The 22,078-nt window shown below is 45.0% G+C and overlaps 1 protein-coding gene across 2 annotated transcripts in view; it reads left to right on the top strand.

The window, feature by feature from the left end:
* Positions 1-22,078, top strand: part of Plxnc1 (plexin C1) — a 146,371-nt gene that overhangs the window by 99,207 nt on the left and 25,086 nt on the right. For both annotated transcript variants that reach the window (XM_027392654.2, XM_035450691.1), the window contains 7 exons: positions 723-825; positions 3,914-4,015; positions 4,320-4,423; positions 7,600-7,638; positions 7,968-8,092; positions 9,106-9,304; positions 13,282-13,428. In XM_027392654.2, coding sequence (XP_027248455.1) covers positions 723-825; positions 3,914-4,015; positions 4,320-4,423; positions 7,600-7,638; positions 7,968-8,092; positions 9,106-9,304; positions 13,282-13,428 — 819 coding nt within the window. The remainder of the gene's footprint in view (positions 1-722; positions 826-3,913; positions 4,016-4,319; positions 4,424-7,599; positions 7,639-7,967; positions 8,093-9,105; positions 9,305-13,281; positions 13,429-22,078) is intronic.

Here is a 22,078-nt window from a genome sequence, read left to right as displayed (position 1 = left end):
CAGGGCCTTGGTGTTTGATTCTGGGCAGCTGCTAGAGAGATAATGAGTATAGAGATGGAGTGAGCTGAGATCCTATAGGATGATAGAGACCTTTGATCCTTACTACAGCCTACCCATTGGCCCTGCCAGCATCCCACTTCAGAGGTGACAGAGAAAAGCTGGACCACCAAGATCTAGTATCACCCCAATCATTTTTCTTGGTGATGCCCTGGGGCAGCCAGGGTTCCATGGAGTTGAATATGCCTTAGCACTTATGTGTGCAACAGTGAGGAAAGAACCCGGATGCAAAGTTTTCCCTTTTCAAGTTTGATTTCCAACTTTTTCTTAGCCTCCTGGCCCCTTCCTCCCGTGCCCCCCCCCAAAAAAAAAGCAGAACGTGGAGAAGGCCCCCAGGATCAGCTGGATAGCCTTACAAAACTGATTTCCACTAAGAAAGTAGCATTTAAAACCTTCCTGCCTGGAAGCACCAGGTGGGGGAGAAATGGACTCGCCCCTGTAGAGAAAGACCACCTTCTGCCGCTGTGTTAGCTTACCTCTGCACTGGTAAGCCTCAGGACAAAGAGGGCCAGCCTTTAAAACCTACAGATCCAGTCTGGCACACCTACAGATCCTACCCACCCCGCTGCTTCTGTATGTTGGGGGAAGTTCCTAGTGCTGGGACACTGTGTGTGCCCATGGTGTGCTGCTCCATTGGGGCTAATGGTGCCAATCTGTCCCATCAGGTCAAGCTGGGGAACCTGGAACTCTATGTGGAACAGGAATCTGTGCCTTCGACATGGTATTTTCTGATTGCACTTCCTGTCTTGCTGGCCATTGTCATTGTTGGTAAGTGCCCTGTTTCATTTTGTCCGAGAAGTTACTTGCTGAGGCTTCTCAGCGGGTAGGCAGATCTTCAGCTTTTAGGAGCCTTTTGTTTTCATTAACTATTCATGGATGAAAAGCCCAACTCAAAACTTTGGGAAAGGAATAAAAAGTGCATGTTGAGACCTTTCTAAAGAGTTCTTAGTGTGCAGTGTGCATCGTTAACAAAGAGCCGGATTACAAGATGGCACCTTGTGTTTGAGAAATATCCAGCTGGCTCCCAAAGTCCTTGGGACCATTGTAAAAACAAGTCTATGTGGGGACTCCCAGGACTTGGTCATCTCATTTTGCTTCCTCAGTCCACCAAGCACCATCTCCCATGTCCTGCTTTTCCTGGGAGAATCAGGTTTGGCAAAGTGTGTCTGCATTGCCCATTCCAACATGGGAATGGAGGTGCCAAAATGACTACCACTGGATGAATCTGGCCTACCAATATGTTTTATTGGGTCCTCTGGCAAGTTTTTTGGTTTTTGTTTTTAACTGAAGAAGTTGACATTTAAAACTTAAGGTAATACATTTTAAATATTTGTTGAAAATTGTGAAATGTCTAAACTATTGGATCTCAGTTGCACCTAGCATCAGTTGGTAGAGCTTTACCACTGCTAGTCCTTGAAGACAAAATATGTATTCCCTGGGTTTTCACCATAGTCTCTACCACCTCGTAGAGGCTCTCCTCCCAGCTCCCTATAGCTGGTTCCCTCAGCCGTTTTGTTTGTGACCTTTATATCCTGTTTCTTTTCCTTCTTTATCAAATGCTGTGGCATTTCATGTTTGTGATTAAATACACATGGTGTCTCTCTGAGACTGTAGGGACTTGGAGGCAAGGCCAGTGTCTCCTTGTACCTTCTCACCCCCTTGCTTATTTGTTTGTTTCCCTTTGTTTTTATTGAGCATTGGATACGATGTTGATGGCTGGGCCACTCTCTGGACTGAGAGATGAATTAAGGGCTGGTGCTTTCCTTGAGCAATTCACACTCCTGTGAGGGAAGATGTTATGTGTATGATTAACGGGTTTGGTGAAATGAATTTGCTTTTCAGAAATCCTATTTTGCCTTGTCAATGGTTATTTCAGGTAGTTTTTTTATGTTCTCCCCAAGTTGTCTACCTCTGTCATGTATTTGCGATCTAAAATTTGGCTTGACATTTTAATAAAGTCTTGGCTGACGTGGGCTTCGATGAGGAAGATTGTTTGCATAAATGCCGAGCCACACTTTGAGCATCTACTGCTGTTAAACATGCTCAGATCTCTCAGCCTCACCAGATAGTTATGTCCACTTTGTGGCTTCTACAAGTTTCTAGAAGTCTCCTTCTGACTTTGTAGAGGTCATTTTTTTGTCCTTTAAGGTAATTTGCAGAACCTCTCAAAAACCACCCCAATCTGACTGATTTTAGGGAGGCATGTGTCACCAGAAGCTACAGTAAGCATACCCTAGTCCTTCCCATCATGCCATTATTGAAAACACTAAGCACACTTAGCTGAAGCCTGCCACCAACAGAGCCAGGAAACCCACCCTGCTGTGTGAATAAACCAGCTGCCTTTACATGCTGAGCCAGGGTTGTTCAAAGTAGCTTCCTGGAGAGTCAAGGTCCCAAATGATATTCCTGGAAAAGGGGGTTCTCTGGCTGGGTGAGTTTGGGCTTTACTGAAATGCACAATCCTGATTAGGGTTAGCACTGTTGAGGTGGTAGAGAAGTTTAGGAAAGAATTCTATGTACTTGTGTTGAACATTGTACTTGCTGGTAACCATTCCTTTGTGTAACTACCTTAAAAAGGAATTCTCTCTCTCTCTCTCTCTCTCTCTCTCTCTCTCTCTCTCTCTCTCTCTCTCTGTGTGTGTGTGTGTGTGTGTGTGTGTGTGTAGGGGGCAGGGGGCATGCCCAAAAACTATACAGCTGGCAGAGGACAACTTGTGTGTCTGTGCATTGTGTGTATGTGTGTAGACAGAGAGAGAGAGAGAGGGATGCCCAAATACCATAGCACACATGTAGCTGGCAGAGGACAACTTTGTGACTCTTACTGGGTTTCTTGTTCATCACTGCATACAGTAGGTGGCTGGCCTTGGGGCTTCTGGGGAGTCTCCAGTCCCTGTCTCCCATCTTGCTGTGGGTGTCTCTGGTTTTACGTGGGTTCTCAGACCCTCATACTTGCATGGCATACAGTGTACTGACCAAGCCACTTTCCTAACCCCTTTTGTATAATATCTGTTCAAAGACAAGATCCTTCTGGGATAATAGAAGAGTTGGCAATTGCTAGTTCTTCAGGTTGATGTGATTTCTTGATTTACTGCTTGTAATCTCCTCTACGTCTCAGCTCTTGTGGGTAAGGCAGGCAAGCACAGAGATGCTCAGGGATTTGCTCAGGGTCACACAGGTAGTAAATGAAATGACAGAGCGAGGCTATAAACCTGAGCTCCAGGATTCATTCCATTGACTACCTAGATTGCATGGTTCAGAGTAATGATGTGGACCCAGGCAGTTGGCTGTGGGGTCTCCTGATGACTTGCCTTATATCACCCTTTTTGAACTATGCAAGTTAGGCTCCTGTAGCCAGGATGGATCGGTGGGTCCCTTCTGCATTTGCAGCACCGTTTTTATTTCTCCAGAGATGTTTAGCGATGTTGGGGAAAAATGGAATGATATAAATGGCCAGTGGCTGTAAGGAAACTTAGCTTGTTTCATTACTTTCCAGCCAGCTGGGATCTTTGGTTACAAGGAAGGTTATTTGATTTCATTTTCACTTTAAGAGGAGTGAGTGGATTTTTTTTTTCTTTTCAGTTACATTTAACACCTTCCTCTTTAGAATGACATTTTATGGAAATGTCCCTTTAATAAAAATCCAGTTCTTGTTTTTCCTTTTGTTTTTGTGGCACTGGAGGTGGAACCAGGGCTGGGGACATGCTAGCTGATGCCCAGCTAGACTCCCAACTCTAAAATAGAGTTCTTACCAGCTATTTTCTACTATTAATTCTCTCTCCATTATTCTCCGTTTCCTTCCCTTGCTCTCATATCTGTGTTACTATGCCAACCTGACACCGTATCCCTGTCTCCTTAGTGGCTGTGGTGGTGACCAGGCACAAATCGAAGGAGCTGAGTAGAAAGCAGAGCCAACAGCTGGAACTGCTGGAGAGTGAGCTCCGGAAGGAGATACGTGATGGTAGGCTCTGAGATTTCGTTTGTAGAAAAACAAGCCCACTTCACTTTCATTTAAATTTTTGTCCTTACGTGGAGAGTGCCACATAATGAGGACTGCTTGTGTAATAGACGACAACCGAACAGCAGGGTATGGGCCTGGTTTTGTGTCTTATTTCAGCTCCTCTGCAGCCAACCAAGTAATTATCTATTGTTGTTTTTTTTCTTTAATGAAAACCAAGGTCATACTCTGTGTTAGACAAAACAGCAGAAGATCTTATCCATTGTTTGTGGAGTTAAAATATTGCTCTTGGGATTCTGTATTGCAGGCTTTGCTGAGCTGCAGATGGATAAATTGGATGTGGTTGATAGTTTTGGAACCGTACCCTTCCTTGACTACAAACATTTCGCTTTGAGAACTTTCTTCCCTGAGGTAAAGCAACATTGATTACCATCCTCAGGTTGAGCCTTGAATAATAATGCAAGATCCTGCCTTAAGTTCAAGCTGAGCAGGGAAGAGGATAATTATTAATTGCATTGATTAGGGTAAAAAGCAGCAACAGGCCGCAGGCGATTACTCTTTGCCTGGTAACAAAAACCTAGTAGGAGCGGAAGTTTAGAGTGATGGTTTTTGCTTTATTTTTTACTACCAGTTTTGAACTGAATTTGTTGCTGGGAAGTGAGCTAATTCATTTAAAAATCAATAAATTGTGGAGCTCACCAATTTGTTGTGTTTATCTGCCTGACTTGCACGGCCGCTCCTAGATTAGTCACTATTATTTTTCAATTGGAAATGAAAAGCAGGACCAGCCAAAAAGAAAATAGACACGCAGGGAATTTGAGTTGATAGCCGGCATTTTTTAGCCAGGTAGAGGTTTTATGGACTGTTTTCCGGCAGTTGTTGTTTAGTGGATCAGTTTGTAGCTTCCTGGTTTAACAGACACAGGTGTATGAACTGAGTTGTGAGTGGTTCTAATGCCTTACAGAGTGGTATACAGAGCCCTTTGGGTTGTAGGTCTCACCTATGTTCTGACACCTCCATTTTCTCACTCATTCTGTCCTCTTCATTCACCCTCCCAAGCCTTTGGCAAGGCACTCACTCTTCTGTCTCATTGCCCCCATGTCCTGATACATCAGCTCTGCCATAGTGCTCTGGCGATCCCAGAGAGATACCCCTTCCCTACCCGGGGACACATTAATCCCACTGATCATATTTGTAGCACGAATAATAAAAACCCTGAGACAGATATTGGGGTTAAAGCTGAAGATCAGAGAAACAAAGTGGTCAGGCGAGAACTCTCACCTCTACCAATGCTCAGGCAGAAGAGTCAATCCACCGAATCTCAGAATGCCCTCAACTGCACTACTCCTCAGACTCACTCAGACTGCAATGTGCTCCTGTCTTATATTCCTCCCTATTGCTGGGATTAAAGGCGCGGGATCTCAAGTCCTGAGATCCCCTTTGTGTGAGCTCTGTTTCTCTTAGACAGGATTAATTTTGTGTAGCTCAGGGTGGCCTTGAACTAATAGAGCTCCATCTGCCTCTGTCTCCTGAGTGCTGTGTACCATCACTGCCTGGCCTCTGTGGCTAAGTAGTGTGGCATGCTCTGCACTCTGATCTTCAGGAAAGCTTTATTTGTTTTATCATAAACAAAATATCACCACACATATTTAGATTCAAGGCTATCAGCAAAGTTAGAAATCTCTTCAAGTCATGGGAGTAGTTTTGTATCACTTTGCCAGAAGCATCTTGGCTCTGCTGGGCCAGAAGCCTGGGAACACAGGCACATGCAGGAAGCAATGTCTAGTTTCTCTACAATTCTAGCAGCAGATGCTATGATATATAATATACTGTCAGAGATTAGGATGTTGCTCTGCCATATTTGGGGGGTGGAGCTAAGCCTTGGTGTTATAAATCAAGAACACTACAAACAAGACCAGGTTTTTGACTTATCCTCCAAGAATACCAGGCACTAAAATTTGCTGCCTCATCCTCATCCTGGGGAAAGGAGGGAAATTCAAGTCCCTGAGTCAAGGTGATGCCCAGGGCTTCTAAGAAGCTTGCATCATGAATCCTAGTTCCCAGCTCTCTGAGATCCCCATTAAGAATTTAAAAGCAATAAAATAACGGAGATATCCAGCATCAAGATGAGTACTGTGTGGGCTTCTACAGCAAATGATTGCCCTTGAGTGCTGAATAGCATAATCTTGGCCTGGAAAAGAAATTATCCTATCTTCTAAAGTCAGTAATCAAGGACAAGGCAGAGTGATGAGTGTCCAGGAACACTGTTGTGAGCTGAGTGTGTCAAAAGGAAAGAAAAGCCAGCATAACACGATGTTATTTTAGGCCAAGAGAAAAATAGTCACAAGGCGCTAAACTGATTTAACTCAGGGTTCAGTGTAATCTTGAAAGGCAAATGGAAAGCCATAAAACCAGAAGTCAGAGGAGCCATTAAGAGAGAGGACCCCAGGAGAAACCACCAGGGATTTTTCAGAACTCTCTGAAGCAACCCAAGTCAAAACCAAGTTTATAGTGGTAAGAGAGAGGAGGGAAAGGCAGTGCCACAAGGCCAGGCCTCTTGTCACACACTAAGCAGAAGATGAGGCTGAGTGTTGGTTGCTTTGCTGATTGACCTGGAGCCAAACACTTTGGCCTAGTTGATGATCAATTCCCAGGACAGCAAAGGAAGAAGCAGCCCAGCTCACTTTTTGCTGACCTGCCTACTGGTTTTGTGTTTGAGACAGGGCCCCAGATAGCACAGGCTGGCCTCAAATTCCCAAAGTCACAAAGAATGACCCTGGACTTCTGGTCCGCCTGTAGATAGCCTACATTTTGTTTTTCTGAAAATAGAAGAGATAGGGCAAACAGAATATCTAATCTCATGGAAGCAGGAAATTTGAATGAAAAGGGGAAAGAACTTTAAGCCAGGGAGCCAAGATATCACTTCCCAACAGAAGGTCAGGAATGAATTGCTGGGCCATAGGAGAGCACAGAGGATGAAGGCACTTGCCACCAAGTCTGATAAAAGTTCAGTCTCCTGGACTCATATAGAAGAGAACTCACTCCCAAGAATTATACACACATGCACACACACAGTGGCATGCCCTCTCCCTGCCTTATAAGTAAATGTAATTACAAAAAGCTGTTTCAACTATGTGAACCTTACCCTTAGGGGTCAGCACTGTGTGAACCTTACCCTTAAGGGTCAGCACTGTGTGAGCCTTACCCTTAGGAGTCAGCACTGTGTGAGCCTTATCCTTAGGAGTCAGTTGCTTGACAAGAAGTCTGACATTTCCATACTCTCCCACCACCATTTCTTTAACTTCTGAGTCCATTCTTTTTTAAATGCAATGTAATTTACCAAAAAATGAGGCTGATGTATGCTGATGACTATTCTTAGAGGTTTCCAGAAGTCACTGGTGTTTCTTGAGAGCATAATAGTTATTTATTACATCTTGGAGGCTACTCAGGGAGCATAAGCCTGAGGGCTCTTCAGATTAGCAAATAGCATCTCTGCTTTATTAAAATGGACTTGTGTATTATAACAAAAATACACTATTCATTTCCTTTGGATGTTATGAATAATAAAAGTGTCTCCTTCCTCTCAGTCAGGTGGCTTCACACACATCTTCACTGAAGATATGCATGTAAGTTTCTAAGTTTTCATTTTATCTCAGTGACTGTCAGGGTTATCATTGTCACCATTGTCATCATCATGATTATTGCTCTGAATTTTTATTGTGGATTTTTTTGGATCATGAATTCAATATTAAGTAATTCATTGATGTGGAAAACACATTGTGGATCTACTTTCTAACCTTCATGTTAGAAAGTACTATACTGTTACGTGATCTTATATACTACACCGTTACATTATCTTATATATATATACATATATCATACTGTTACATTATCTTATATATATCATACTGTTACATTATCTTATGTACTATGCTATTGTTTTTCCCCCTTTCAGAACAGAGATGCCAATGACAAGAATGAGAGCCTCACAGCTTTGGATGCCCTAATCTGTAATAAAAGTTTCCTGGTTACTGTCATCCATACCCTTGAAAAGCAGAAGAACTTCTCAGTAAAGGACAGGTATGTGTCAGTACTTTTGTATTTTGATAAGCACTCAAACAGATACACTAAAACCTAAGCACCTGCCAGCTTTGATGGCACGTGCCTTTAGTCCCAGCATGCTGAAGCAGAGTTTGAGACCAGCCTGTGGTCCAGATCCTCTTGTCTCTACCTCTCTGTGACTTTGAGACCAGCCTGGTCTACAGAAAAAATTACAGGCCAGCCAGGGCTATGTGGTAAGACTGTCTCAGAAACAAATAAAACCCCACACTACTTATTTTATCAATTCTTCATTCTTGAAGATGCTGCACAAGGTGCTTCCCACTGAGCTGCATCTCTAGCCCTCAAGCTCTTTCTTCCCAAACCAATGCCTGAAATGCAGCATGCACCTTCCCAGTGGTTATGACAGGGTGTTTATGCAGCCATGCTGCCTTCAGATCCCATCACACCAGCCCAACACCAATTCTGTCTTGAAGATGCATGCACACGCAGAGCACCCTGTAAAACCCTGAAAAATCCCCAACACCAAAAAAGAAATAAAGAGAATTCTTAACCAAAAAAAGCAGAAGTGTTATTTTTAAATTTAAAAACACCGTAAATTTTTGGGAAAGAGATTCACTTCTTGTTGCTAAAGACATAGAAAATATCCTGAAGTTGAATTTGATGTGCAGTTTGTTTACTGTTTCATGTACACACCAGGCTGGGCTAAAACTCACCATGTAACCGAGGGCAATCTTGAATAACTGATCCTCTTACCTCTGTCTCCCTAGTACTGAGATGGCAGGCATTTGCAACCACATCCAATATATCCCCTTCTAGGGATCCCAACCAGGGCTTCATGCACGAGGCAAGCAGTCTACCAACTGAGCTATGTAGGTACTTAGGCCTGGTGTATAATTTTATGACATAAGGACAGAGTTGGTTGGAATCTAAACAACACAAAATGGTGCTTCAGAAAACAATCCCTTATTGCCAGCAAGATTCCATGGAAACCCCTGATGTCCAGCTGAGCCCAGGGCTCTGTTTTTAAACAGGTGTCTGTTCGCCTCCTTCCTGACCATTGCTCTGCAAACCAAACTGGTCTACCTGACCAGCATCCTGGAGGTTCTGACCCGGGACCTGATGGAACAATGCAGCAATATGCAACCCAAACTCATGCTGAGGCGCACAGAGTCTGTGGTGGAGAAACTCCTTACAAACTGGATGTCTGTCTGCCTCTCTGGTTTCCTCCGGGTAAGTGTCACAGGGCTCTGCAGTGTCAGAGGTAAGACAATAGGCAGTTATTTTTAGCACATGCTGGTGTCTTTGTGGATCTAAGTCCAGAATGCTCTATGGTGTCAGCATTTAATTGAATTTGATCTTGGACCTTCCAGATTGAATGAAAAAAAAAATTGTGGTTTGTTTTTTGTTTGTTCTATTAGTGGTCCCTGTACATGTAATTCATTTAACAATCTCTGAGGTAAGATTTTTATATGTGAGCTCAACCTTTGACATTAATTGACATCCCTGGTCCTGCTAGCCTATTCTGAGACCAGGGAATGAGCACAAACTTCTTGAGCCTCCAAAGCATGCTTGAAATACTCATTACTCAGGGATGTGCTGACATCTAATGATGGTCCCTTCTTCCCAGGCATTCGGCGTGAAAGCAAATCCCCAGTGAGCCTTCTGTCCTCAGAGTTCACTCTCTTGAAGTGATGATGGAATGTGGTTGAATTTAATTGTGTCTTAAAATCTTTCTGAGTGCAAACTCTCTATGGTTTCCATAGTTAACAGAGTGGGCCTTGGAGCCCAGCACTGGGTCTGGCGCTCAGACAGCTGCATCCCTTACTTAGTATGTTACCTGTGGAGTTAGGCAAAGATGAATGTTGTCAGGCTCATTTAAGCACACATGAGAAAGTAAGCACCGTTGCTCAGTACTGAGTAAGAACCCCATACATATTGGCTATTATTCTGAAACATTAAAATGAAAATGAGGGTGGTCTCTTGAACTTGCTCTCTTTGTTCAGCTCTCTGAGGTCCTGGTATGGAAGTTCTTATCCATCTTTAGTTTCACTGGCCATCCAGATTCCAGCAAAATGGCATATTTGTGTGTTTGCATCTAGTTTAGAAATCTAATTAAACTCTGAAGAAGATACACTGTTATGCCACAGGTTTTAACAGGGCTGCTTAAGTTGAGACCCACAAGCAGCCCTTTAAATCAGACTGTGCCTAGTTTAATGTTTAATGCAATCTTTCGAGTAGATGCACAACATTTTTTTTTTAAGAAAAAAATTTACCGACTCTCCCCATTCCCAAGGCAATGGCCATTTATTAAGATTAATGAAATCCGCCTTCTTTTCTGTTTACTTGGCATACATCATCTGCTCTGGGAAGGTGTCAAGTGGTTATTTCTGGTGTGAACTGCTTTTGAGTCTCACTGTGGTTGGGTGGGCCACAGCTACTGCTGAGCACAGGTGGCAGACCCTCTCACCAGGTCCCCAAGTCATAGTCCTTAGCTAGCCCTGGGCTGGTGTCCACCGATCTCTTCTCTGAAAACTCCTTCAGGGAATCCCTGTGGCTGATGTACACAATCCCCTGAGGGAGGCAGCAGCAAGTGCTGGCCCTGAGGGGTTTTGTTGAAATCACAAAGCTTGCTGTCTATCTGTACTGTGTTCCCAGCCACCCACCTAGCTAGCTGCCCGAATCCCTGGGGTTGGTGTGTTCACTGTGGGCATTGTTTTCTTGTTTTGCTTGCTTGTTTGTTGCTGCTTTGCTTTGGTTTGCATCCACTGCTGCGGCTACTGGTTTGCAGTCCACTTCCAAGTCTTTCTTACACTGAGCTCTCAGGAGCCGCTCTTGGGCATGAAAGGAGTGAAGTGTTGAGAAAATCTGGGCTCCAAGCCCAAGCAGCCCCCTTGAGCAAAGCATTCTGGGTCAAGATTTCTTCTCTGTGCTGATTCAAGAGTGTGTGGAGCACTTGGTGGTAAGCGGGGGTGTGGCACAGTGCCCAGGAGGAAGTGGCATCAAGCAGTCCTGGGCAGAACTTTCACTTTCAGTGGAAGAATTCCGTCTGGTGATCAAGGGGGCTTGGGAGCCTGACTGCCCTAGCCCTATTGCCCTGCCCATAGATGCTGAGTAAGCAGCAACCATCAGGTAACAACATCCCCTTCTAGGACTCCAAGGTCTGGTGGGCTTAAGAATGACAATTGCCATCTATTAAGGACTACTGTTTGTTGTACAAGTCAGACACCAGGCTAAGAGCTTGTCTTGTCTTAATGGAAGGGAGAGGGAAGGGCCTTTGTGGCCATTTTGCATATGGGAGAATTCAAGACAGACAGTGTAGGTGAGATTCTGTAGGTTCAAGGCTGGCATGGTGGTGTCAGCCTCTGAATGACCTTTGTGAGCTGACAGTCAACTCTGGTCTGTCATCCAAAGAGAGAAGACTGGTTTTCAATAGGTGAGACTTACCTAAACCTTGTGTTAGTCAGTGACAAAGAAACCATGGCCTGTGGTTCCCTAGGGTGGTCAAAAATCAGCCTCTCTGGGAAGATTTTCAAACTGCCTCTGCTACAGACATCCAGGTTGGGTAGGTGTCCTGTATGGCACATGGGGGCAGGCACCCAGATTGTTACAGGGATCCTCAAAAGATGCCAGGGATGATTACCCAGGGTTAGAACTGTGGGCCTGAGTGGCACCGCAAAGCCAGATGTCACCATATAGGTTTTGAGCATTCTGGAAAATACTGACCAGAGAGCCCTTAAGTCAGTGGCTGTCCCTCTGCCTAGCCCGGGAGGCCTGGCTGGCTTCTGTGCCAACCAGTGTGGATGATCCAGTCCCCACACAAGGGCCCCTGGTGTGTCTCTGATAATGTGCAAGGAAGAGAGAAGTGAGGCTCTTAGGTTTGTGGTCAGGCCATTACCCAAGGGGGTGGAGGGAAAGCAGATAAAGGCAAGATTAGGAACCATGAAATAAAGGAAGTTTCTTGTAAGAATGAAATGTCAGGTACTGGTCCCCTTGCCCCTCCTTGGAAACTTTTGAACATCCCTCCTCTTTCCTATATAAGACACACAAGGATTTATCTGCCAAGGGGAGAAAAGCAAAGAAAGGCAGGGAGGGAGTGGACCAGGTGAGGTAGTGTGGCAGGAGGGGCAAGAGGCAAGGGGCAAGCCCAGGCCTGGGGACAGTACTGTGCTTGCAGGAAATACACAGGAAGAGACAGGGGTGAGGATGGGGGGGGGGCCCAAAGTGGGGGAATTCCTCCTGTTCACAGAGGGATCCTCCTTTGTAAGCTGAGTTAGCTATGCAGATGCACTTGGTAACACAGGCTCCAATTGAAGCCACATAGCTATCCAGTCATCTCTCCTGAGGCACTCTGGCTCCCTGGCCTGGGCACAGCCCTTCTTTCTCCACAGAGAGGCCTAATGCACATAGAACCTGGAAACCTCACTATGAGGAGGAAGCCAAACTGATCCAGGGCTGCATGCCTCAGGAAGATGCATAGAAGCAGAACACAGCCTGTTCCTGAGCTACCCAAGCTCCCTCTGAACATAGTAGCTGCACATTTGGGCCACCAGCCCCAAATTCAGAGCAAAGTGTCCACAAGTGAAGGCTGGAGACAGGAGGCCTGGAGCTGGCCTGAGAGGACCCAGGCAGACTTGGTTTAGTGAAGGGAGAGCTGCCCATCTGACTAGGGAACTGGGCAGGAGGTGTGCAAATGGTAAGGGGCAAGGACTGGCACATGGGTAGGCGACAGGATACAAATAGCTGAAGTGAAGGCTACTTCTCTTACCCAGAACTGTTAACTCTGACAGGCCACCCTCCTCAGCAAATGTTTAAAACATTTTTACATTAGTCCCTGTTGCCAAGACTAGCTGTGAAGCACTTTTTTTTAATGTCACTTATTTTTGGTTTGCAATTAAATAGGAATGTAAACAAGGTTAAATCTCTACCTCCACGAAGTGTTCTTACCCCTACTGATGAGCAGTAGTCTGCCAGATGGGAACTTAAACATGAAATTACAGGGCCCTACTGCATGCCTCCCATAGCGCTGGGGGGCTGTGTGCATCCACAAAGCTTTCAGGAGGTAGTTTCCTGGCTTTCACTCCTGGTCTCTAATGGCTTGATACTTGGGTGTAGCATGTTGATTATTAGAAAATACTGCTGCCTTTCACTCCTGGTATTGCCCCGGGCTTCACAGGAGAGCTAACTGTTGCTTTGGTATCTTTTCCAAGGAGACTGTTGGAGAGCCGTTCTATTTGCTGGTGACGACTCTGAACCAGAAAATAAACAAGGGTCCTGTAGATGTGATCACTTGCAAAGCACTCTACACCCTCAATGAAGACTGGCTGCTGTGGCAGGTTCCAGAGTTCAACACTGTGGTAAGTGTGCCTAAAGCACTCCATCCAGACCCGGGGGGTGGGGGGTGTGTGCCAGGTGGGTCACTAAAACAGAACCAGTACCCTCTGACAGTGGGGGCCTAATGTATCTACTTAATTATAAGCAGGAGTTGATGAAATATTAACATGTGTTCATATAATAGATTTTAATTAGTTGGATTGGGGAAGAAAGCATTGGTGATGATGCCTGGGGTACTCATCAATTTCCAAAGATTTTAATATCAGGATTGCTTATAGCTTTTAGCATCGTCAAAGGAAATGCAAAGTGCTCCCTATTCAGCGCTTATAATTGCAATCAGAATTTCTCAAATGGCTCTGCTTGGGGAAGACAATGTGTGAAGATATATTTCAAACCAAATTGAGGCCGTCTTATTTTAGAACGATAACACAAGACAAATTTCACTGTGTTCCCCATGCAACATGACGCCTTACTTTATTTCCATGGATTAGTTACAAATGTTTGGTGTCACGCACTTAATGTGCTGTGATCTCATAGATATTTTTAGAGGAATGCTGGAGGATAAGGGGCTAGGCTGCCTGAGAGTTTCAAAACTGGAGAACTTCCTTTTAACCCATTCCTACTCCACCCACCCTCAATGTCCCCCCAAAAGAGACAGTGCTTTAGGGCCTTTTGGGGATTTTATGGCAGAAGCCCTGTGTGGAAATCTATCCTGTATGGCTCAGGAGCTTTCTAAGCTTTTCCATTCTCATAGACTTGGGGAAGGTCGCTGTGTTTTGGCTTGATCTTTAGCACTATGGAGACTCTAGGCTTCTTTACCATCTCATTAGTGGAGAGGGAAGAAATAGATTCCAGTGGGATTCGGGAATTGCTCGCTGAAGAGTTAAGACTCCTGTGGCTTTGCTCTGGGTGGTGAGTCCTGTGGTATCATTCTAGAAGAATTCACTCCCTAATTGAAGAAGGCACCACTCTGCTGTGGACCATATTATGGTTATGTCATGTCTGTGGGTGGGGAGGAGCCAAAAGATCAGCTGTTTCCAGTTTCCCTCATGGCAAATATAACATCCCCATTAAAGATGACTGTGTGCTGAGCAGCCATGCAAGATGCAGGAAGCTGCGCTGAGCATGAACACGCATAATGGTCAGCATCTCTGGGGCAGTGCAGTGGTCCTCAAGCTTTAGCATGCACCTCTATTGCCTGGACAATGTTAGACCAGTTATTAAGTCACCCTAGATGCAAGTCTGGGGTATGGCCTAGGATTTGCATTTTTTAAATTTACTTTTAATTTATTTTTACTTTATGTATGAGTGTCTGCCTGCGTATATTTATGGTTGCCATGTGGTTGCTGGGAACTGAGTTTAGGTCCTTTGCAAGTGCAGCCAGTGCTGTTAACCACTGATCCATTTCTCCAAAGATTTACTAATTCTTAATTATGTGTATGTGTGTCTGCACATAGGTGTGTGCACATGAGTGTAAGTCCCCATGGAGACCAGAAGTATCTGATTCCTCCAGAGGGGGAGTTACAGGTGGTTGTGAGCAACGCAACAAGAGTACTGGGAACTGAACTTGGGTCCTTTGCAAGAGCAGAGCATGCCCTTAACCACTGAGCCCTTCAGCCTTAGGTTTTGCATGGTTAATGTGCTCCTCAGATGCCACTGGGGGGCTGCTGGCATGTGAGGTAAGAGCCTGGGTTCCAGAGTTGGGCAGATTTGAACCTTGCCTCTGCCATTAGTTAGCCAGGTGACACTGAACAAGTCTCTTCAGTTCCTGTGCCTCTCAGTCCCCGCCCCATGTGTAAAATAAAGGTGATAATCATGTTGTCTGCCCATCTCATGGAGGTGTTACAAAGATTAAAAGAGTATACAACACACATGCTGTACGCACATGCAGATACATATGAGTGCACACATACACACAGACAGGTATGCACGTGCACAAGCAGGTACATGCAAACACGAAGAGATGACATAAATCACCTGGGGATCCCCAGCTTACTCTATTGCCTCCGTTCTCACCCTGTGATCTTTCTTGCCGCTTGACCACTAAGCCCAAAGTAGCACGTGGCCCTGAACGGCAGCAGGAAGAGACTAGCACCCTGCCCTCAGCTTTCCAGAACTGTGAACCTAGTCAACCTCTTCCCCATAGAAACCATCCAGCTTCAGGTGAGGCTAACAGCCCTCACAGGGTTCCCCAGTGGATGTAGGTTTAGGGGATTCAGCAGGATTTCTTTCCATGAAACATTGCACCAGACAGGGAGGAGACAAGGGGAGGTAGGACTTGGGGGCAGGGGAGGGGGGGACGTCAGCTGCCTGAAAAAACTTTTGAGGTTGGAGTCCTTTCCAGCGCTTTACATCTGAGCGCTTTCTCTCCCTTTCATTTGGAAACATTATTTATTTCACAGTCAATTAAGACCATGTGTTTCTGATTTGTTAGCACTCAACTCATCATCAAAATGTTACTTGATGTTGAAGAAATTCATGTCGACTCTGGAATTTTTTCCCCTTTTATAGCCTCTGGGGGAAATGCAATGGAAAATTAAATCTATGCTCTGTCCTCTTCCGATTTGTGTGTGTTAGAGAGAGTGGAGCCTGGCAAAGAGGTGAGCCCTGGCTTCTAGGGCCTTTGCCTTTAAGGATGATTTTTCTAATGCCTTTTGTTGGACCTGTTCCAACCTCCCTTTCATGGTGGCTGATTATTCTAGAAGCTAGAGAGAAGGTACATGATCCAGTCTAAGCTTGTGTGACAAAAATGTTACCAGAAGGTCAATATAAAAAATCTAAGGCTTTTCATGCCCTTTCATGCAAGTTCTCTGGGCCTAAACCATTCTGTTTCTGTTTCCCCTTCTTCCTGTCCTTCCTCCCCTGTCCCCACAACCCTTCCCCCGACCCTCCCAGGCTGCATTCCTGGTAGCTTTCAAAGCTTTGCTTTGTAAAATTTGCCTGAGGTGGTTTATGTAATTGAAAACCAAGGTGTGGTGAACAAATTGGTGTGTGTGTGTGTGTGTGTGTGTGTGTGTGTGTGTGTGTGTGTGTGTGTAAATTCTATCAAGGAGGATCAGAAAGCGCCAGAACAGTCACATGAAGAACTTGAAATAGCAGAATCGGTGCCATGGCAGGGCCCGGTTTGAGAAAAAGCCCATTTGGATGCGTCCTCAGAAACAGCGCCTCACACCTCCTAGGTTTCACACCTCCTAGGTTAGGATGCTTCCTCTTTAAGGTGTAGGGTGTTTTCTAGAACATAAAGCCATGCTGCCAGTTTTCTTGTATTTGAAATCATTATACTAACACATCGATCTGAGAAGTCAGGTTTTGTTCATTGTATCTTGAGAGGATAACGCCTCTGACTTGCCTAAGCAAAGCCCTTCAAAAGCCACTCTGGCTCTAGTACCTGGAGCCCCAGGCTGGCATCTGGCAAGTCAAATGGCCCTCATCTCAGCTCATTCTCTGATGCTTTGGGAGCGGGTTTGTCTGCACACAATACCCTAGCCTCCCATTAAATGTGTATGAGTTCAGGGTAGGAGACAGCTCCAGAGATAAAGTGCTTGCTGTACACACATGACAACCCAAGTTTGGATCTCCAATACCCACATTAAAATTAGCCACTACAGCACACCTGTAGCCTCAGTGCTAGGGGATAAAGATGTGCAGTTCCTGGAGGCTTTGCTATAGCTCCAGATTCAGTGAGGGCACTGTCCCAAAAACTAAGGTGGAGAATTGATTCAGGTAGACTGCAGGTTGGCAGGATGGCTCAGCAGGTAAAGGTGCTTGCTGTTAAGCCTGGAAGCCTGAATTCAGTCCTTAGTACCCCCATGGTAGAAGGAGAGAGCTTGCCACCACAAGTCATTCTCTACCCTCCACACACACCACAGAAATCATTAAATAAATGTAATTTGAGTTCAAAGCCATCCACAGCTACATAAGAAGTTTTGTGCCAGTCTAGTCTACATGAGATCCTATCTGAAAGAAAAAGAGAAGACTGATCTCCACACATCCTCACACACCACCCATGAGTTCAGAGTTGACAGCCAGAGTAGAATAAGACCTATTGATCCTGTTTTCCCCCATTGCACAATTGAAAGCTTGCAAGGTGGTGTTGGCGGCTGAGTGCCTGGCCCTCGCCCACACTCCTGCATGTCAGAAGCATGGTTGCACAGCAGAGGGCCTGCAACTCAGGATTTCAGTTCCAGGAAAGTGTACCACATGGGAGAAGGGACATTTGCCTCTGTTTCAGGAGGAGATGAGAAAAACCAATAACTCGTAACAGGCGTGCTGAATTAGCAGGCGGAGTTTGACTTGTAATCAAAGTTAAGCAAGAAATGGTTTTTTGAACTCTTAAACCCAGGAAATGAGCTTGCCAATCTGCTGTATCAGAGAGATAGCATCTTGGCACCCTGGGAAAGTGTTCCGACAAACACATTATTACACTCATTCTCATATCTGTATGAAAGTCTTTAAGATTATTAGAAATTCTTGACAAAGCTCGGGGACACATGCCTGCAAAAACAGTGTTATGGATGTTGTGATGTCTGGAAGGTTTATGCCAGCCGATAGCAAGTCGGCCTTCTCCCCAGTGGCTACCATCTGGAGACAAGCATGGTTAATACAACATTCCATATCTAACAAACACTGGCTATCCCCAGCAGGAGTCTCTGTGCTCTCCTTACCTCTCTCAGGCCCCTTTGGTTCCATTTAGCTTGTCCTTGCAGAAGATCCATTATCCCCGTAATTAAACAACCCACTGTCCCGATTAAGTCATTCTGTTACTTCAATTACATCCCATTGTTCATTAAGTCCTGATGTTTGCACTTCAGCAATCTTGTTTTTAATACTCGTAGCATTTGTGGAGAAACAGTGAAGTTAATTAACAATTCTTAAGCTCTTTTTTCTCTTTTTCTTTCTACCATAGTGCAAATCATTTCCATTATGACTTGAGATAATACTGAAACCATTACTAGCTTCATAGTTAGCTTCCTGATCAAAGAGAGAAACCAATTTTTATAGTCATGTTAGGTAAGTTATTCCCTAGTCGATGGCAAGCTGTGGAAAATGAAAAATTAACTTGAAATGAGTGATTTCAATGGCTCTCCTCTTCATGCTCTCTCTCATCACACCCATAATCTTAGGATTAGAAAAATAATTTAGTTATCTAGGCACAAAAGTATTTAATTTTCCTCTCTGTGGTTCAAATTAAATATTTCTCATTGTTAGAGTCCTTATTTATATTTATATATTTTACAAAATGGAACGTTGGATGATGGCCATACCTTTCTGAACACATTCCATCTCATCTGATCTTGGAAGCTGAGTAGAGTCAGGCCTGGTTAGTATTTGAATGAGAGAGTGGTATCACAAGTCATGACGGAGATGAAAATAATTTTCTGTTTGTCCTTTTGGCATTGTCATTTTCCATTTGAAGACAGTGTTATATCCAGTAGTCAACAGCCTTAGGCCAAATGATCACCCTTGACCATTTTTATGAACAAAGCTTTATTGGAACACACAGCTCTGTGTGTGCATTTCTGTATGATATCTGGTTGACTCTCTGCTACAATGGCAGTTGTTAACTAGTTGCACCAGAGACCATACAAACCTGAAAGCCTTAAAGATTTTCTACCTAGTCCCCTATGGAAAGTTTGACAGCTCTTAAGCTGATACTTGACAGAGGGGAAAAAATCTAGAATCTTCCCTCCAACCTGAAAGTACTTGGCAATGTGTTCTCACTGTCCACAAATCTTTGCTAGCCTTGCTTCCTCCAATCTAGGATGGGCAACTATAGTGTTCTAACTATAGAGAAACTGGCCATAGACACAACTTGGGGACATTGTCCCATCATTTTGTCTTGTTCAGTGTGGAAAAGGCTCTCTTCCGCTCCCCTCTGCCCACTGTTACTGTGTTAGGGGAGCAGTATCCCAACTGTGAGCTGCCCATCTTTGGTGGGACAAGGAGAGAGGGGATTGGAGCATGGTGGAAGGTGGGTCAGTCGGGCACAGGGACAAGGAGACAACTACTAAAGTGGCTAAACTGCTGGCTACAGCAGAGCAAACTGTAGCTTTCCTGAGTTTGGTGCAAGAAGAGACTTTCCTCTTGACTTTCATTTGGCCCTGAAATGAAAGTAGAAATATATTTTAAAGGTCTTATTGAATGAGAACAATTATTGCTCAAAGACTGTTTCTGATGAAGTTGCTGGTTTATAATAAATTCCTTTATGACAGCTTTGTAGGAATTATAAGGTATCCCAGGAAGGATGCAGCCACATCCAGCCATTGTTAGTCGAGGATGTGTCAGAGGAGCCAACAGGATGGCATTATAGTCCTCCCCTGGGGACAGTGCTCTCTCCACATTCCGTTTATCCCAATCCCCAAGAAGCCTCATTTCTTCCTTTTTCTTTTTCTTTTTTTTTTCTGATTCCTCAGTTCTGCAAGCTGGGGAGAGCTACTAACCAAGCAGGAATTCAGTTATACACCCATGTGCTGTGGGGATGGGATCAAAGAGATGGGGTTTGGGCTCTGCCAGTTCTGGGTGTGAAACTGGTCACAGCCCTTTACTGACTGTGTGAATTGGTAAAGTTACCATCCCTCAACCTATTTGTTCGTCTATGAACAGTTGGTGATAAAAAGCCTACCCTTGGACATATGCTGAAATCAGAAAATTAAGTGTGTAACACACCTAGCCATCTTGCCTGGCACAGAGAAAGTGGCCACTCTTTGTGACAGTTTTTCTTGTCATCTTTAAGGTACCCTAAAATCAAAGTCTCTTTTGCAGTCCTTCCAGTTGGTTATTTATTGATGATGGGTGAGGCAGGAAAGCCAGCCTAACCTGGCTCTGTTGTCAAGAATAACACATCTGAAATACCCATGAGTTGTGTTAGCACTGGTCATGGACAGCCAATGGCAGATGATAACCTGATAGGCAGGTGTGGACAAGAGATGACAATGAGAAACCTCCACAGCTACCTAAAAGAGGCTGGCTTGAGTCATGCTGTGAAAAGACCAGCCCTTTCCATCAGGTCCTTTGCCATGCACTCTGGCTGTGAGTCTCCAGATGGCCTCGTCTGCCTGATGGCTTCCTTCTGTATACAGCTATTAGGAGGCAGTGCAGCTGGGTAGAGAACAGAGGTCCAGATGCCCAAGATGAAACAGCAGAGAGGCTGATTTCTCCCTAGTGTAAGATGCCAGGATGGGCATCCCTGCTCCGGGATGCCCTCGGGTAACTTCTTGGAATGAGGTGTCTGCTTCCTCAGTCTCCTTCCACATTCCCACAGCAGGACCTCAGCAGGGCTACACAAGAAAGGACAGATGGTCACCAGCTGTCATTCAAGGAAGTTTCCCAAGGGTTGCCACATAACACATCCATTTAAAGTCATTGGCCAGATGTGGTCACGTGGCCACACCCAGCAGCAGAGGCAGAGGTTCTGCAAGCTTCGCAGTGCTGCCCAAGCCACACATGCTTCAGGAAGATGTAGTGTGTGCAGTTTGATGCCAAGCCAGAGTTAGAAGGTTAAGCCTCCTCTAGCCCTAGTGTGTGTCCACTCATTGTCTACTGCTCTAGCACCTCAGCAGAGTAGAACAGCTGCCCTTGGCAAGGGGAACACCATGACTGGCCTCCTGGTGTTTCGTTGGGAGTCTGGACATAGCCACGTGTGACCCTCCCAGATCTGTAATCTAGGACAAGATTCCAGCCCTCTCTATATCTCCCACCTCCATCTGTTAAACAAGGCTAATAATAGTCCCCACCTCACAGACTTGGGAGGGTTCGATGAAATTAGCAGATTCATTGCTGGGATGTGGTACATGTTCGATAAGTGCTGGCTATTGTTATTATTATTAGAAACACCAAACGTGTTCTTATTATTAGAAACTCCAGAGAGTGTTCTCATCACTCTTTCCCCTAAAAATAGTGCAGGGCTTCTTCCTCAGCAAGTGGTGGTTTGGGGAAGGCGGGAGTGGATCAGGAGTGCTCCCCTCTCTCCCATCCTAAAGAAGTGGAATTCTTTTTCTCTATGTCCTGGCCTGGTAGCCTGACTTAAGATTGCTCACCAGTCTGCTAAGTGTGGTAGCTGAGGGTCTTCATGTCCAGAGGCCTCTCTCACCTCCATCACCAGGTCCTTTCCAGACCTAGTTCATAACACCACCTCCTCCATGCAACCTTCCCTGAGGTCTCTCTCTGAATGCCCCTCTCCGAACTAGAAACATCCAAACACCCCAGTTGCTTCTATTTTTCTGTATTGTTAGTCCAGGTACTCTCAAAGATCAGAATCAGTTATTAAAGAATATTATTAAAAGATTACTTAAATATGTATTAAGATGAATTAAATGTCTTACTATAGTCTGGTAATTCAGCAGCAGCCATCCTCATACTGGACAGACTTAGCTTTCAAGTAAGCTGCTCAGTCCATGAGGCTGGATGCCTCAGCAGTCCCCACCTGATGTTAAAGGCCGGTGGGTGGGGAGGGGGAGGGTTTCCCTGGACAGCCATTGGTCTTCAAAGAAACTGACTTCCTATGTCAGCAAAGGGATGTGGTGGTGGTGACAATGGAGTTGATGGAGTTACCAGTAAGACATAAAGGCAGTGAGGCAAAAATCAAAGCTGTTTCCTCAGACCTCCTTTATCTGGGCTCTCACCTGAAGGTGCTGCCCACACGTGCGGTGGGGTCTTCCACTTCAGATAAGCAGG

Source organism: Cricetulus griseus, assembly GCF_003668045.3.
Source record: "Cricetulus griseus strain 17A/GY chromosome 1 unlocalized genomic scaffold, alternate assembly CriGri-PICRH-1.0 chr1_0, whole genome shotgun sequence".
Classification (NCBI taxonomy): Eukaryota; Metazoa; Chordata; class Mammalia; order Rodentia; family Cricetidae; genus Cricetulus; species Cricetulus griseus.
Note: the sequence above shows the minus strand (reverse complement) of the source record. Positions and strands in the feature narration are given on the sequence as shown.